Source organism: Camellia sinensis, chromosome 5, assembly GCF_055761805.1.
Source record: "Camellia sinensis isolate YWXY chromosome 5, ASM5576180v1, whole genome shotgun sequence".
NCBI classification, from domain to species: Eukaryota; Viridiplantae; Streptophyta; class Magnoliopsida; order Ericales; family Theaceae; genus Camellia; species Camellia sinensis.
In genome coordinates this window covers 65279813-65294581 of record NC_138965.1, presented here as the reverse complement: position 1 = coordinate 65294581, position 14769 = coordinate 65279813, and the positions used below count along the sequence as shown (strand labels likewise).

The window sequence follows — 14769 nt, the reverse complement described above, 5'->3', positions numbered from 1 at the left end:
ATTTTAAGTACATTGTGATGAATTTAGGGAGGAATTCTTCAAAATATAATGAATTTTAAAAAGGCATAATATAGGTTGGAGTAAAATATTTAACTTTTGCATGGACAAATCGGCTGCTTTTGATAAACCCTTTGGCCAAATTTGCCACACTGCAAGACCACAACAAAACCAAGTTACTTGAAATGGGAGAACGAGTCCGGTTTCTCTTCCATAATTTTCCTACACTGATCTTGTCACAAGGTGTACATAATCTAACGGTTCGACTTAAAACTGAAGTAAAACGACATTAAAATGACACCCCCAAAACAACATAGTTTTGCATTAACTTTAAACATAGGCCGTTGGATTAAAACTGAAGTAAAACGACATTAAAATGACACCCCCAAAACAACATAGTTTTGCATTAACTTTAAACATAGGCCGTTGGATTATCACATGGAAGAGAACATTTTTATTTAGAATTTGGATGGATTTTGGTCTCACTCAAATCCATTTGCAAAATTGCAAAATACAATAGTTATCACTGATACTACCTCTCCAGCACACTGAACTGGATTTGGTAAGAAGCATGCTCCTATAAAAGAAATAGTTCATCAAAAGCAATCACAAGTTCCAATGTCTAGTATGTATGATACTAGTTGGTTTGCTAGGCATATAAAATGCAGGATTAAAGACCGTTACCCTAATAAAACAAATTGATACTAAACATTAGAAGATAACAGACCAGATGGTACCACAGGTATCATATTTAAAATGATATCACTCCTACCTCCACTAATTTCTAAAATTAATCAGCTTACTCCTTCGAAAGTAATAATTTTGGTAACTGTTTGATAACCAATTGTGCATTACACATTCTAGTAGAATAAACCAAGACATTGCATACCTGATTAAGCATCCGCTTGAAGCCAACTGTAGCCAAACAATGATTCTCTGAGGCACTAACAAAATTGTAAACTCTATCCATAGTCTTCACAATTGATGAAACCTCTACTCTGTTTCACAATGAATATCTGCCCACTGAAACTGACATTAATTACTCTGAATCAAAATATAACCCAAGCAAATCTAAATGCGATCCAAATTCAAAACCAACGGTAAAGATTCTCAGCTACCTGCTAGACGCTGGAAGTTTTGAGTAATGCAATTAAGGAATTTGGCATTTGTCGATGCCATAATCATGACAAGGCCTTCAATTGCATTATAAATATATTTAACAATAAGAATAGAAAGATATTTTTGAAATTAACCCTTTAAATTTTGAATTCAAAATGTAATGGTTATATTTCTTTAAAAAGTTTAAAATTTTCAAAAGCGACTATTAATATGGGACGAATGCAGTAAAAATGATGGTAATATTGATACCATCATTTGTCACAAAGTTTCATTTAACAATTGAAGAAAATAAATAACTAAAGTAGGAAGTTCTTGTTCAAAGAATTAGGAAATTATGCACTTGAGGGACAACGTAATTGATACAAGTAGCCTAGTTCAGGACCTAATAACATTTTTTTAGGTTTTATTTTGATATGAGCATGACATAACTTCTTAGGTGTAAATCAATGAGGAAAATAGAAACAGAAAAAACTGCACAGCACAACAAATGATCACATGCAATGCAATTGGACAACATGCGTATATAATAATGAAGATGAACAATTTTGGGATGTATGTAAATGTTACTTTTTCCAGTGAAAAACTAGTAAATTTTATCTGGTAAGACATTTCCAACAAAATAACATCCAGAGGAAACAATCTTGGTGACAAAAAAGAGTCAGGCAGAACACGCTACTAGAATAAAATGTCATGGAGCAATCCTGAGAGGGTCACGAGGGAAGAGTGATGTTTTGCGGATGTTGTTTAGGGCACAAAAGAGCATCACCACACGCTCCAATCCCACACCAAATCCACCATGCAGAGGTGCACCATACCTGCAAAAGAACAACCATGAATCAGATCTGGCACGTCATTTTTAGTCATGAAAACTTGGATGTCCACAACATAACTACTTTATCATACATCACTAGACTACCAAGTAATTGATTATGAAAGGTCAAGAGTGTTTCCACCAGACCATTTTCAATGATTTGAAAGTTGCAATTTGCATATATCATTTACTTGAAAGAAAAACAATAAAATAAAATAGAATGCATAATTGATTTTATTGCTACCTGAAAAAGTATTTGAACAAAAGAACAATAAGAGACCATGCCAAGATTGAGATCATGAAAATGCAATAATATCAGTAACTAGTATCACATAAAAGAAATTTCTACATCACCATCAGGGGAAAAAAAAATGTTTTAATGATAATTAATAACAATGACAATGATAAAAAAAGCACCTAACAAGGTCGAATTTTAAGCGTGGAATATTTTTGAGATTTCATGTGTAATGGTTCGAGAAACCAAACTAATTAAATAGATGGATGTATTATACACAATGGTTTGCACAAAGATAACAAATTCAAATTATGAAGACAAGCCACCGAAGTGTGCACATAGTTAGTAATCATATATTGAATTTTTTTTCTTTATTTAACACGAGGCTAGTCTCACACCATCAATTCAAAACATGAAACAATCCCAACTAACTTTCCAAAATTTAATAGTTGACGTCTTTTGCAATAGCAAAAGCAAACTTCAAATGTCACATAGTTTGTACAGGTCAACTGCCAACATAAAATTAAAGAAGCATATCTAAAAGGAAGTACTTCTGAAATTTGATTCTTTTAATATGATTCTGTTATAATTGACACACATTAATATTTTCTTCTTAAGTGAGGGGGAGGTATTCCCCACCCCCACCCCTTTTCTTGGCCGTGGGTGAGTGGTAGGGCAACTTGTTTTAACTTTTTAAGTATAAAGCAACTAAAAAACTCAAATGAATATACGACAAAATGGTCAATGAAGAAATACCCAAAAGAATCAATATATGTTGATATAGTTTTGACATCAATTCCACAGGCTTCTGCACGTGTTGCCAAGAATTCGGGTACGTGGACACGTTGAGCTCCAGAGATTATCTCCTCCCCTAAAGATGAAGGCACAGAGAAACAAAGTCAGCTTTAATGTATAATGATCCAAAAAAAGGGATAAATGGAATAAGAAAAAAAAATCATTTATTTGTTTTTTAGTAGGTGATTTTTATATATTTCAATGAGAAGTTCATTATGCAGGCCAAATGAAGGAGAGAATAGAGGAGAAAAGGGCCATGTTAGGGAATATTATGGGAAGCATAAGTGGACATAAACAAGCAGTAGTTCAACATAGAGAATAAGAAATACACTAATAATAACCAATGATAATAACAACGGCAGTAACAAAGCCATCTGGGGTGGAGGCAGAATATATGCAAGATCTATAACATGGATATATGGACTCCAAGATGAGCTTGCGGTACAGGTATATGGATAACAGATTCATATGGACAGGTGTACAATATGAAAACATGGCTTCCAGAATTAGCATCTGAGTGCAGGCATTTCTGGATAACAGATCTATATGATACACAAGCTTTGCCACTATTTTGAAGTATAGGTTATCCCATTGGATATTGTGTTCACCAGGGTACTTCATGGTACAAGCATATAAAAATTTAAGTCGAAATATCTACCATGTCACCAGGAATACACCTCTTCCATAGTAGTACCAACAGCCAACCTGCCCTCAAAAACTATATTCGGTTTGAGATTCTTAAACTTGTAGGACTCCAGATATTCTACAAGATTATCACATTCTGTTTTTGATGAAACAGAGTAATTGGACTCCCATTCCTATTCTATTTTGAAATTTAAATAAAAAATAACACATCATTAATCAACATGCCTAGTGAAAGTAACTTGAATTACTCACCATTTTTCTGAAGATGTAACTAGGAATATACTTCTTTTAACACCAATTCAGCCAACGATCTCATAAGCACCACTACTAGTTTTATTTTAAAATATCTACTTCGTATTCTTTTTTTATAAGCTTTATCTTCTATATTCTTTTAAACCATTCTTCCAAATGTTGTGAATTTATTGGCCATGTTTGGTTTGTGTTTCCCAAACAATTTTGGGAAAAATTCTCTACAAATAAGTTTTCAAAAGTAATCAAACCAAACAAATTTTTCCAAAAAAATTTCCCAAAACTTGTTTGGTTTACAAGTTTTTCAAACAAATCTCTCTCTCATATACATCAAATCAATCACTTTTTCCAAAACTCTCTCTCAAAATAATTTTCCAAAACATTTTTTGAAAAAAACTAAACCAAACAACTTTTCGTACCTTTTATTTCTAAAACTCATCTCCCAAACTCAAACCAAACATACCCATTATCTTCCAGTTGCCTCACAGCTTCTACTACACAAAGCTTTTCAATATTATATTTGGCAAAAGATGGGTCTTCGTGGATACGTATCCAATACTTCCTAAACATATCCATGATTTGAAATTAATTTTATTTAATTTTGAGAACTATCTAATACTTTTCGAATACTCTAGGCCAAGTACCAAAACTATTATGATTTTGAAATCATAATAATTCTTTGCATAGCATTAGAGTGTAATTGTTAAGATAAATACGAGAATAATTTTTCAATACTTTGGTCACTACTCAGAGAAGAAGAAAAAAAAATAGTAAGATAAAAATAGTACCCCACTTGTTATAATTTATTGAATTGGCATCAATGTGTCCTGCATGTGTCCCATATCTATATCCATACTTCATAGAAAGTAGGGATAACAAGCAAAATATAACAATACTAAATTCGGATATCAACAAATAAACAAGAAAATTTGCATACAAACACTTTTGCATATAACAATTTAAATGCAAAAGTGAAAGTCACAAGAGAGAGTTAAAAAATTATAATATATTGAAATAAAATTTTTATAGGACCTACTGAAAATTAGAAAGTAAACTAACTACTGGGTATTGGTTCTTAAACTAATTTCCATTCTTTGAGTTTATGTATAATACAATACCACTAAGGGTTGGTTTGGGAATTGGCTTTTTGGCTAAAATATGAGGTGAAAAAATTGAAGTGTGGGAATGGCTATTTGGCTAAAAAAAAAGTGTAAAAAGTATAGAAGAAAAGGAATCTTTGACCTTTTTGTATATAACTTTTTGGCTTTTTTAATGGTTTTTTTGGCTAAAATGTTTGCTTCCCAAACACACTCTAAATATTATAAAAATATTTTTCATGAATGTACACTGGCCATACTAAAATTCATATTTGTGCCTCATATTATTTGACAATGGAGATAAAATAACTAAATAAATGAATTTAAAACAAAAAAACAAAAACTCCAAAAGAAAATGGTAATCAAACAGTGCTTGCCTCGAATGAAGACATCAAATGAATTACTATAAGCTGGATCATCACTGCAAGGCATGGTATAGAATGGTCGGACAGCCAACGGATAGCGATGGAGTATATAGAACTCAGTCCCATACCTACATTCAGTAGAAAGTACAGATCATTTTATACACAATATCATACTCAAACAGAGGCATAAGAAAAGGAGTATAAGAAGGTGGAAAAGAAAAAGAAAAATAGTTTCATAAAGTGGTCAGAAAAATGCAAATTACTTCTCCAAAACAAGCTGGCCAAGCTTTCTCTCTGATTCTGTGTTCAGGTCCCCTAAAGGATCAATTTCAACACCAGCTTCCTGTGCAAACAAGTCTTATTGAAATAAGAATGTGAATAAGCAGGAAATGACAAGTGCATATTGACTTGACAAGAGCAGTAAAATATCAGCCAAAAAAAAACTTTAGTAAATATCTGCTTTCATAAACGTCTTTTGACTTCATGTTGACTTTTTTGTTTTCTACACAATCCTTTCTATTTTTTTCGTATTACACATCGAAAAATAAAGAAAACAAGGAAGTTCCACAACAGCACTGGTAGAACTCATATATTAGCAGTAACTACGACACATATTTCCACACCATTGCATATCCTAACTAAATACCTTCTTATACCGTCTTCAATATGTAACGTGAACAACACTTCACCAAAATTTTTATTTCATTTTGTAGTGTATCCTATTCTCGGGGAAATTCCTAGAAATTTTGGCCTCTCCACAAATGAATTTCTGGTTCGTCCCTGACCGAGGGTGATGGGGGATCTGGACCAATCCCTAACCATTCCTCAGTAGTCATGTTCATTTTTTTCTTGACAAAAAAGATGAGAATTCCCAATGTTAGTACAAGAAGCTTAAGATTTGTAAGTCCTAAATGTAATACGTTTTCAAAAAAAATTCAATATCTTTTAAACAAAATTTAGACCATCTGAACTCAGACACGTGGTGATGGAAAAATTGTAAGGACAGTGAAAAAGTAATTTCGCTATAAATGAAACTCTTTTCTGGTGCAACTCTAACATGGCATTTGCATCACCATGAAAATATAAATATTCTTTCATTGTCCCATTAATTTGTAATTTTTTTGAAAAATTATCTACTGGGTCAAAAACACCGTCAACATGATGATATTTAGCCACCAACCAATTAAAAGTTTTCATCTATTGTTCGTGGAACTTGCCACACCACTCACTCAGCCCATCCCATGGTAAGAGAGACAGCAATCCTAGACGTTAATCTCATCAACTTCACAACACGTTTTTTAAATTAATAAAAAAAAATTCAAAACTCATTAAACTACAAAGGTATAAATTAAAATTAATAAAAGATAATAACATGATCAAGCTAGCGGGAAAATATAAAATATTGTACTTTCATTCTTGTACATCAATATATTTACCCTGATTTGAGGCCATTATCAAAACCCAAACTGCGAAGAAACTTATGTTTTCATCAACAAAGAGAATTCTTTTGGCCTTCAAACACCCTCTAGCCCTTGATCCGGAAAAAAAATATAAATATCTCAAAGAAGTCATGAAAGAAATCTTGAGGCAGATATAAAGTTTTGAATATACTATTTTTCTGCAAGAAATTTCAAGTATTCCCTCTCTCTCGTGTGAAATTTTAAGTACATTGTGATAGATTTAGGGAGGAATTCTTCAAAATATAATGAATTTTAAAAAGGCATAATATAGGTTGGAGTAAAATATTTAACTTTTGTATGGACAAATCGGCTGCTTTTGATAAACCCTTTGCCCAAATTTGCCACACTGCAAGACCACAACAAAACCAAGTTACTTGAAATGGGAGATCGAGTCCGGTTTCTCTGCCATGATTTTCCTACACTGATCTTGTCACAAGGTGTACATAATCTAACAGTTCGAGTTAAAACTGAAGTAAAATGACATTAAAATGACACTCCCTCAAAACAACAAAGTTTTGCATTAACTTTAAACATAGGCCGTTGGATTATCACATGGAAGAGAACATTTTTATTTAGAATTTGGATGGATGCCAAAGTTTTCTCATTAACCCTTTGGTCTCACTTAAATCCATTTGCAAAATTGCAAAATACAGAAGTTATCACTAATACTACCTCTCCAGCACACTGAACTGGATTTGGTAAGAAGCATGCTCCTATAAAATAGTTCATCAAAAGCTATCACAAGTTCCAATGTCTAGTATTATGTATGATAGTTGGTTTGCTAGGCATATAAAATGCAGGATTAAAGACCGTTACCCTAATAAAACAAATTGATACTAAACATTAGAAGATAACAGACCAGATGGTGCCACAGGGATCATATTTAAAATGATATCAGTCCTAGCTCCACTAATTTCTAAAATTAATCAGCTTACTCCTTCGAAAGTAATAATTTTGGTAACTGTTTGATAACCAATTGTGCATTACACATTCTAGTAGAATAAACCAAGACATTGTATACCTGATTAAGCATCCTCTTGAAGCCAACTGTAGCCAAACAATGATTATCTGAAGTACTAACAAAATTGTAAACTCTATCCATAGTCTTCACAATTGATGAAACCTCAACTCTGTTTCACAATGAATATCTGCCCACTGAAACTGACATTAATTACTCTGAATCAAACTATAACCCGAGCAAATCTAAATGCGATGTTTGGATGGAGAGGTTTGGCGAGAAAAGAAAGAAAACAGAGAGAATTAGGTTTCCCATTACTTATTTAAATGATTAATGAGATGAGAAATTATAAGGAAGAGAAATAATAAAAAACACAAATCACACAAAATTTTAAATTTTGTTTCTCACCAAAAGTAATGAGATTTGGTGAGAAATTAAAATTACTCTTTACAAAAAAATTATAATGCCTAAATTATCCCTCTAAATACAAAACAAATAAAATATAAGGTCACTTTTATCCTCTTTTAATCAACGTTCATCTAAATAAAAAGGTCAAAAACCAATCATTTCTTTTATTCTCTCACCTAGGTGAGAAACTACAGCTATCTCTTTTCTTTTCCTACCTCATGATCCAAACGGAGTGTTAAAGAATTCTTAGAAAGCCTTTGTGATGAGAGTATCTTGTGATCCAAAAATTATGCTTACGTGTCAAGGAGAAAAGATCACAATGAAGAGGAAAATAGGTATCGCAAAATTATTCATTAAACATTGAAGCAAAACAAGATTTACTTCATAAACTGACTAAAGCTGCTGGCTTACAAAATAATGTTACAATTTACTATTAAAAATAAAAATATTAATCAAAGAATTAAGTGAAAAAACAACATTATTGAGACAGGAATATAGAAATTGTAAGATCAATCTAAAGAAAGAAAGAAAAAAATCCATAAGAACTTGAAACAGAAAAACAAAATACAAAAAAAGATGCCTAAAAATTGCAAACATGAGAAATATGTTAATGCGGACAAAACAAACACCACAGATCAGAGCATGCATATAGGTTTACCTACATCTTCCTCACACTCATTTGGATATAAAATAGACCATTTAGATATAAAATAAAAGATATCCTTCACACCATCTGTTCATTCTGGAAATACAAGAATGCAAAAGATTTACTTCAAAGAGCCTGTAACATGGCCAACACAACTTTTTTTAAAAAAAATTAAAAAGAGCAGCATGGCCCCTGATGAGAATCTGCAAATTTTCTTAACAATCTTCGCACAGCTACATAGCAGTCTCTGTAATCAACCCTTAAATCACCTCCAAGCCTGTTCAAAGATCCTAAAACATGGCCACCAGAACATTGGATTTCTCAACAACTCTTCTTCCATTAGAATGCCATGCACGTCCCTAACAGTACACATTACCTTCAGGCGAACTTAATTGTGAATTATGATATCACGTCAATCAACGAAGGGTTTCTTATCCCAGGCCTCTCTTGCCTCGAGTAAATCTGGACAATATCGGTTTGTGAGAATTTCAACTTGTTCAGCAAATGACTTGTTTTTATGTTCACCTATGTGATTGATCATTTGATTCCAGCGCTTCCTACATAAATCTCCAGACCTATGGTCAAGAAGATAGTCCCAATCCACATCTTCTATGCAACACGCATCCAAGCTAAAAAGTGTATCAAGCAGACGATAATCATCAGTATCGGTCCAATTCCCTTCAGCTACCATAGATGATGATAACTGACGGTACCATTTCTCGCAGCAGACTCTATCATTTCGAGTTAACAACTTGTCACTAATTGCACCCCAGCTGATATTATCTCTCAACATGCCATGCTGTGACTTCTTTTCCTCATAAGCCTTCATTCTCAAATCCATGTTCACTAAATCAAATAAATTCTGGTACTCCTCCTGGGACCAATGTCCTTTATTTGTGTTACGTAGTTTTATTCTGCGCCATGCATCCTTCAAGTGAATTCTATGTTTTCCAAGTGCATCAGCCAACTCCCTCCATTTTGGGCCATGTTGTTCATGATACTTTCTTACACGTTCAAGCTCTTCAGTAGTCCATGAACGACTTTCAGCCCTTTCAAACAAAATATGAGCTCGGTAATATACAGATTGAAGAGGCCTATGAGGTAAAACGGGTCCAATGTCCTTCCAACAGTTCCTTATTTTTGGGTGAGAACTACAGCGTAAAACCATGGCCAAGCCATCTTCACCCAAGTCATTATACCGTATATAGTTAAAAACAGCGTCTTTAATTATCTCATCTTCTTCAGGTGAAAACCGCTTACCTCGCACTAATTTCTCATCCTCGTTCTTTTCCTTCCCCTTACTTGGACCATCAGATGAAGGGAAAACCTCTATATTACTAGAAAACCTAACTTTTTTAGATTTCGCTTTAGGTTTAGGATCTTCAGAACCTGGTTCAACAGAATTGGGCTTCTTCCTATTACCTTTGTCACCATTTTTTGTCTCTATTTCCCGCATTTTGTTTCTAGCCGAATGATGATTTCGATTGTTGTATCCAAAATCTTTATCTTCAGTCAAACTGCTTTTGTTGCCAAGCGCCTCAGCCATCATTTCTTGCATCCCAGCACCCAAATCATCTTTACCCTTTTTCGTCTCTCTCTTCCTCTTCTTCGTTTTGACCTTATCACTAACAACCACATCATAGTACTCCCTCACTTTCCCAACATCTTCTGCAGCTGTACTTTTCTTCTTCCCCTTGAAATCAATAATTTCCTTGCCTTCTCTCCCTTTGTGTGTCTTCTTCTTTTCAATCTGTTCTTCCCCATTCTTCATATCAGCAATATTGTCCTTTCGAGAACTTTTCTGATCCTTGACTACCTCATCTTTTTCTGTCTCTTTATCTTTACAGACTTTCATTGGAGAAGAAACAGATTCTTTTTTGTCTTTCTTTCTATCTTCCTTGCGCCTCTTCTTTTCTTTTCTTGCTTTAGATTCACTATCATTCCCTAAATCCTTGTCATCATCTATTTTCAAGCACCTCCTCTCTTCCCCTCCCATGTGAATCTCATTATTTGACTTGTCATTATCCTCACCAGGTTTTGATTTTCTCTTTTTCTTCTTCCTCTTCTCCTTTTCTTTCTGATAATTATCATCCACTTTTGCATAATCCTTCATATTTATATCCTCATTATGAGTACCATCAATTTCAACATCGATAGAAACTTCAGCTTTCTTCTTGTCTTTCTTCCTTCTCTTATCCTCTTTGCTCAGTTCAAAACCATCCTCCACCCCATTAAGCATTGCCCCATTGTAGTCACTCACTTCTTTTGAAGCACTAGCCTCATTCTTCTTATTTTTCTTAGTCTTCTTTCCCATCTTCCCTTCAAAAGTTGCCGCCTCTTGCACACTGATGTCCATGTACATACCGCCTCTCTCAAGCTTCTTCACTGTTACTCTGCAAACAATAAGAATTAACAGGGATAAGTCAGAAGCACAATTGGCTACATGAAAGAATAAGACACTCAAAATGCAAAGAATGAAAATTTATATTCCTCGTGTAGCTACAACCTCCCAAATCTTTGGAAGGAGTGAGAACATTATTCACATCATTCATTGGAAAAATTGATGCCCCATCACAGAATCAATTCTCAAAACCCAAGTCTTAAGCTAATCTTTTGTCATATGCAATGGTGAAAGGTAATCTCCAGGCACTAAGCCTTATATTACCAGCGACCTAAGAAGCACGGGTGCGGGTACGAGTACGAGTGCGGGTACGCCGATACGGCAAAATCTCAAAAAAGTAGTATACAGGCACGGCTGCGGTACGCCGATATTTTTTTTTTTTATTTTTATTTTTTATAATTATGGTTAGAAGATCCAACCTACAAATTGAAATAAAATATCAAAACTAAAAAGAGAACTATAAAACTAAAAGACAAATATTAATATATTTCAATTCAACACAACCAACACCAATTCAGTCCATAATCCAAGCAAAGGAAAAACAACAACACCAAAAGAAAAACAAGGCCAACCAACAACCAACCAGCACCAAAATAATATTTGTGATTAATTATTAACATTCTGTTGAGGAAGATTAATTATTAACATCAGATTATAATTATTAACATCAGATTATAATTATTTGTGATCTAATTTTTTTTAACATCAGATTATAATTATTAACACTTGCAGCAGATTATTATTAACATTTTTTATCTTTTTTTTTTTTTTTTTTTTTGTTCTAAATATGATTTGGTTCTATACCTCTCTAATTTTTTTTTGGTTCTACATCAGATTATACCTCTCTGAAGAGGAAAGAAGAAACAAGAAAAAAAATCAAAAAAAATAGAGATGAAGAGATTCTGACCAGTTGCTAGGTATGGCTGATATGCAGTGCAGGGGACGAATCGAAAATAATGCTTGCTGATCTCTGCAAAAAAAAAAAATGAGATGAAGAAGAAGAAACAAAGAAGATGAGAGAAGGCGAGGGTGGAAGGAAGATGAAACAGCGAAGAAGAAGAAGGCTAAGAAGAAAGCGAAGAAGAAGATGAAGACGAAGAAGAAGAAGACTCACCGGAACTCCTTGCGTCGCCGTCGCCGGAAGGGATGGCTGGGTCGCCGTCGCCTCTTTGCTTCGATGTCGCCTCTTGGTGCTGTGTCGTCTCTTTGCTCGACTGATGAGAGATTAGGGCAAGAGCGATGACATTAGGGCAAAACAAATTCACTCGTAATTTCATTTTTATTTTTATTTTTTTTAATTTTTCTTAATATTGCTCCGGTACCCCCTCAATTCTCCAAAAAAATTGATTTCTGTCCCGCCGTACCCAAAATGCACCAAAGGCGTACCCATGCCGTACCCGAGCCGTACCTATGCCGTACCCAACAGAGGCAGACGTACACGACTACTTTTTGTCGTACCCGGTACGCGTGCAGCCGTACTAGTACGCGTACCCGCACCCGGTAAGTACCCGGTGCGTGTACAGCACTATTTTTGGAGTACCCGTGCTTTATAGCCAGCGACACAATCTCTAATCATCAATTTTCTAGCTCTTAGCACTCATTGCGTTCCAAAACCCTCAATTTTATAAGAGTGTTGGCTAAAAGACCTAGAATGATGAAATAAGGCATGCAGATCTGTAAATACATACAAATGTGAGTTGTATTTGAGTGTCTATGTGTACATATATGTAAAGAGAGTGAAATCGGAGGAGAACGGATTACAAGAAAGAGAATGGTGGAGATGAGCTAAGTCAGACTAGATACATATAAAATCCAAAAGACCAACCCATGGATGCAATCACTATTCAGCCAAGTCCCAACCAACAAACCCTTTAACCCACATGTACTCTTATCCTCAGAAGAAGAAGAAAAATGTATTTTTTTTTTTTTAATTTTGCAGAGCTAAAGCTTGTAAATTTTTCAAGCAAACCAAGCACAGAGTGTGAATGTATAATCTAGCAAGTAGTAACAGTTGAAACTATTAAAGATGATTTTTTGAAGATATGGGGAGGGGTTGGAAATGAGAATCATAAACATTAGATACGTAAAACACATCAATACACGTGTAAAAATTGATCTTTTAAGAGCATATCTCCAATCCTTACTCTATTTTTTTCATCAAATTTGAGTACAAAAATTGGTTAAAAGTTTGATCTGATATGAAAACATTACAATCTTTACTCTCTTTTTCCATCAAATCTTTTTGAAAAATTACAACTTGTTTTAACCCTTTTTTTTTTATATGCAAGAAAACTATCTCCAATCTTTAAATCTTTATCAAATTTCGTCAAATTTGAGTACGATTGTTTAGAATTTCGTGAAGAATTTGGTTCATCATTGATTTAGCGAAAAAAATATATATATTTTACCTCTCTCTTGATTTGATACAGATTCGATAAAATGGTTGGAGCAGAGTTTTATCCATTTTATGAACAAAATTGATGAAGGGTTGGAGATGCGTAGAATGAACGATACAGTACTAGAAATAAAACAAGAACAATAAAATCACCAGTCTTCGACGGAAAGTTCAGTGGAAACCCGCCGCCGGCAAAAAGAGAGAGATTGAATTGGCTGTGGTATCGGCGACGCAATGGTGGTGCCCGGTGTAACTGTGGTGGTGCTGCAAGATAGCCGAGAGAGAGAGAGAGAGAGAGTGGTTGGCGTTCTGAATCATGATCAGGGTTTCTCAGAATATTGAATTTTTTGTTTTAAAAAAATTAAATAATTATAAATAAACAATTTTACTTTTATTCTCTAAACTGTCATTAATTTTCGTTCAATAATACTATATGTACTAATTAATATACACATAACAAATAATATAGCATCATTTATATAATTTTAAATATTTGTAACAAATAATGTAGCATCATTTTATGAAAAATGAGTGAGACCCCCTTTGTGGAGGACCCCCACAACCCCCTTACTGATCTACACCATTCATGATGTATGGGGCCCACTCGTGTATGTGTGGGGTCCACATCATGAATAGTGTGGATCACAAAGGGGGTTGTGGGGGTCCTCCACAAAGGGGGTCTCTATCATTGCTGTATAATAAATGTGGTCAATAATAATATCATAATACTAGTTAGTACACTAATGTGTATACTAATTGATACATGTAACACCACTGATTTTCATTTGATCCCTAAATTATCAATTTCGTCCAATCAGACACTCTAATACAAATCAATTAAAGCCTAAGAGCAAAGTCTGAAAATGGCACTCTCTTTATTCAACAATGATACATCCCACTAATTTGGGAGCACTAATGGACCACTAATGAGGTGGAAATTCAAAAAAAAAAAAAAAAAAAAAAAACTTAAGGCCAAAACATCACATCGGTCAGTGGGACCCACTCTCTAGAGCTCCTTTAGTGCTCCCAATTTAGAGCTCCCAAACATTTTTCCTCTTTATTTTAGCTCTTTGGAAATAAACTATTTTAATTGATTATTTTAATTGACTATTTGACTTTTTTAATTATTTTAAGTTAAAATAGTTGTGGTCTATATAATAGTTCATTTTTTTTTTACAATTAATTTGA

The 14769-nt window shown here is 33.9% G+C and overlaps 2 protein-coding genes across 5 annotated transcripts; both read right to left on the bottom strand.

Annotated features, from left to right (window-relative positions):
• Positions 1-374: 374 nt before the first annotated feature.
• LOC114301886 (aspartate--tRNA ligase 2, cytoplasmic) lies at positions 375-8249 on the bottom strand. 4 transcript variants are annotated; one of them, XR_014329593.1, is made up of 7 exons: positions 7795-8249; positions 5577-5656; positions 5326-5441; positions 2919-3033; positions 1793-1931; positions 887-1026; positions 375-574 (listed from the first exon to the last, which is right to left on the bottom strand). XR_014329593.1 is itself a non-coding variant. In XM_082869033.1 (6 exons), exons 1-5 carry the CDS (start codon positions 7873-7875, stop codon positions 1805-1807), a joined length of 519 nt encoding a protein of 172 aa, XP_082725159.1. In that variant the 5' UTR covers positions 7876-8249; the 3' UTR covers positions 748-1020; positions 1793-1804. The 4 variants fall into 4 exon arrangements, 2 of the variants coding, with proteins under 2 accessions (XP_082725159.1, XP_082725158.1); XR_014329594.1 differs by having other exon boundaries at positions 887-1020; XM_082869033.1 differs by lacking the exon at positions 375-574 and having other exon boundaries at positions 748-1020.
• A 568-nt stretch (positions 8250-8817) lies between these two features.
• On the bottom strand, positions 8818-12462 carry LOC114279332 (uncharacterized). The gene is made up of 3 exons (XM_082869031.1): positions 12301-12462; positions 12094-12156; positions 8818-11178 (listed from the first exon to the last, which is right to left on the bottom strand). The coding sequence occupies exon 3, from the start codon at positions 11145-11147 to the stop codon at positions 9198-9200; it is 1950 nt and encodes a 649-aa protein (XP_082725157.1). The 5' UTR covers positions 11148-11178; positions 12094-12156; positions 12301-12462; the 3' UTR covers positions 8818-9197.
• Positions 12463-14769: the final 2307 nt, after the last annotated feature.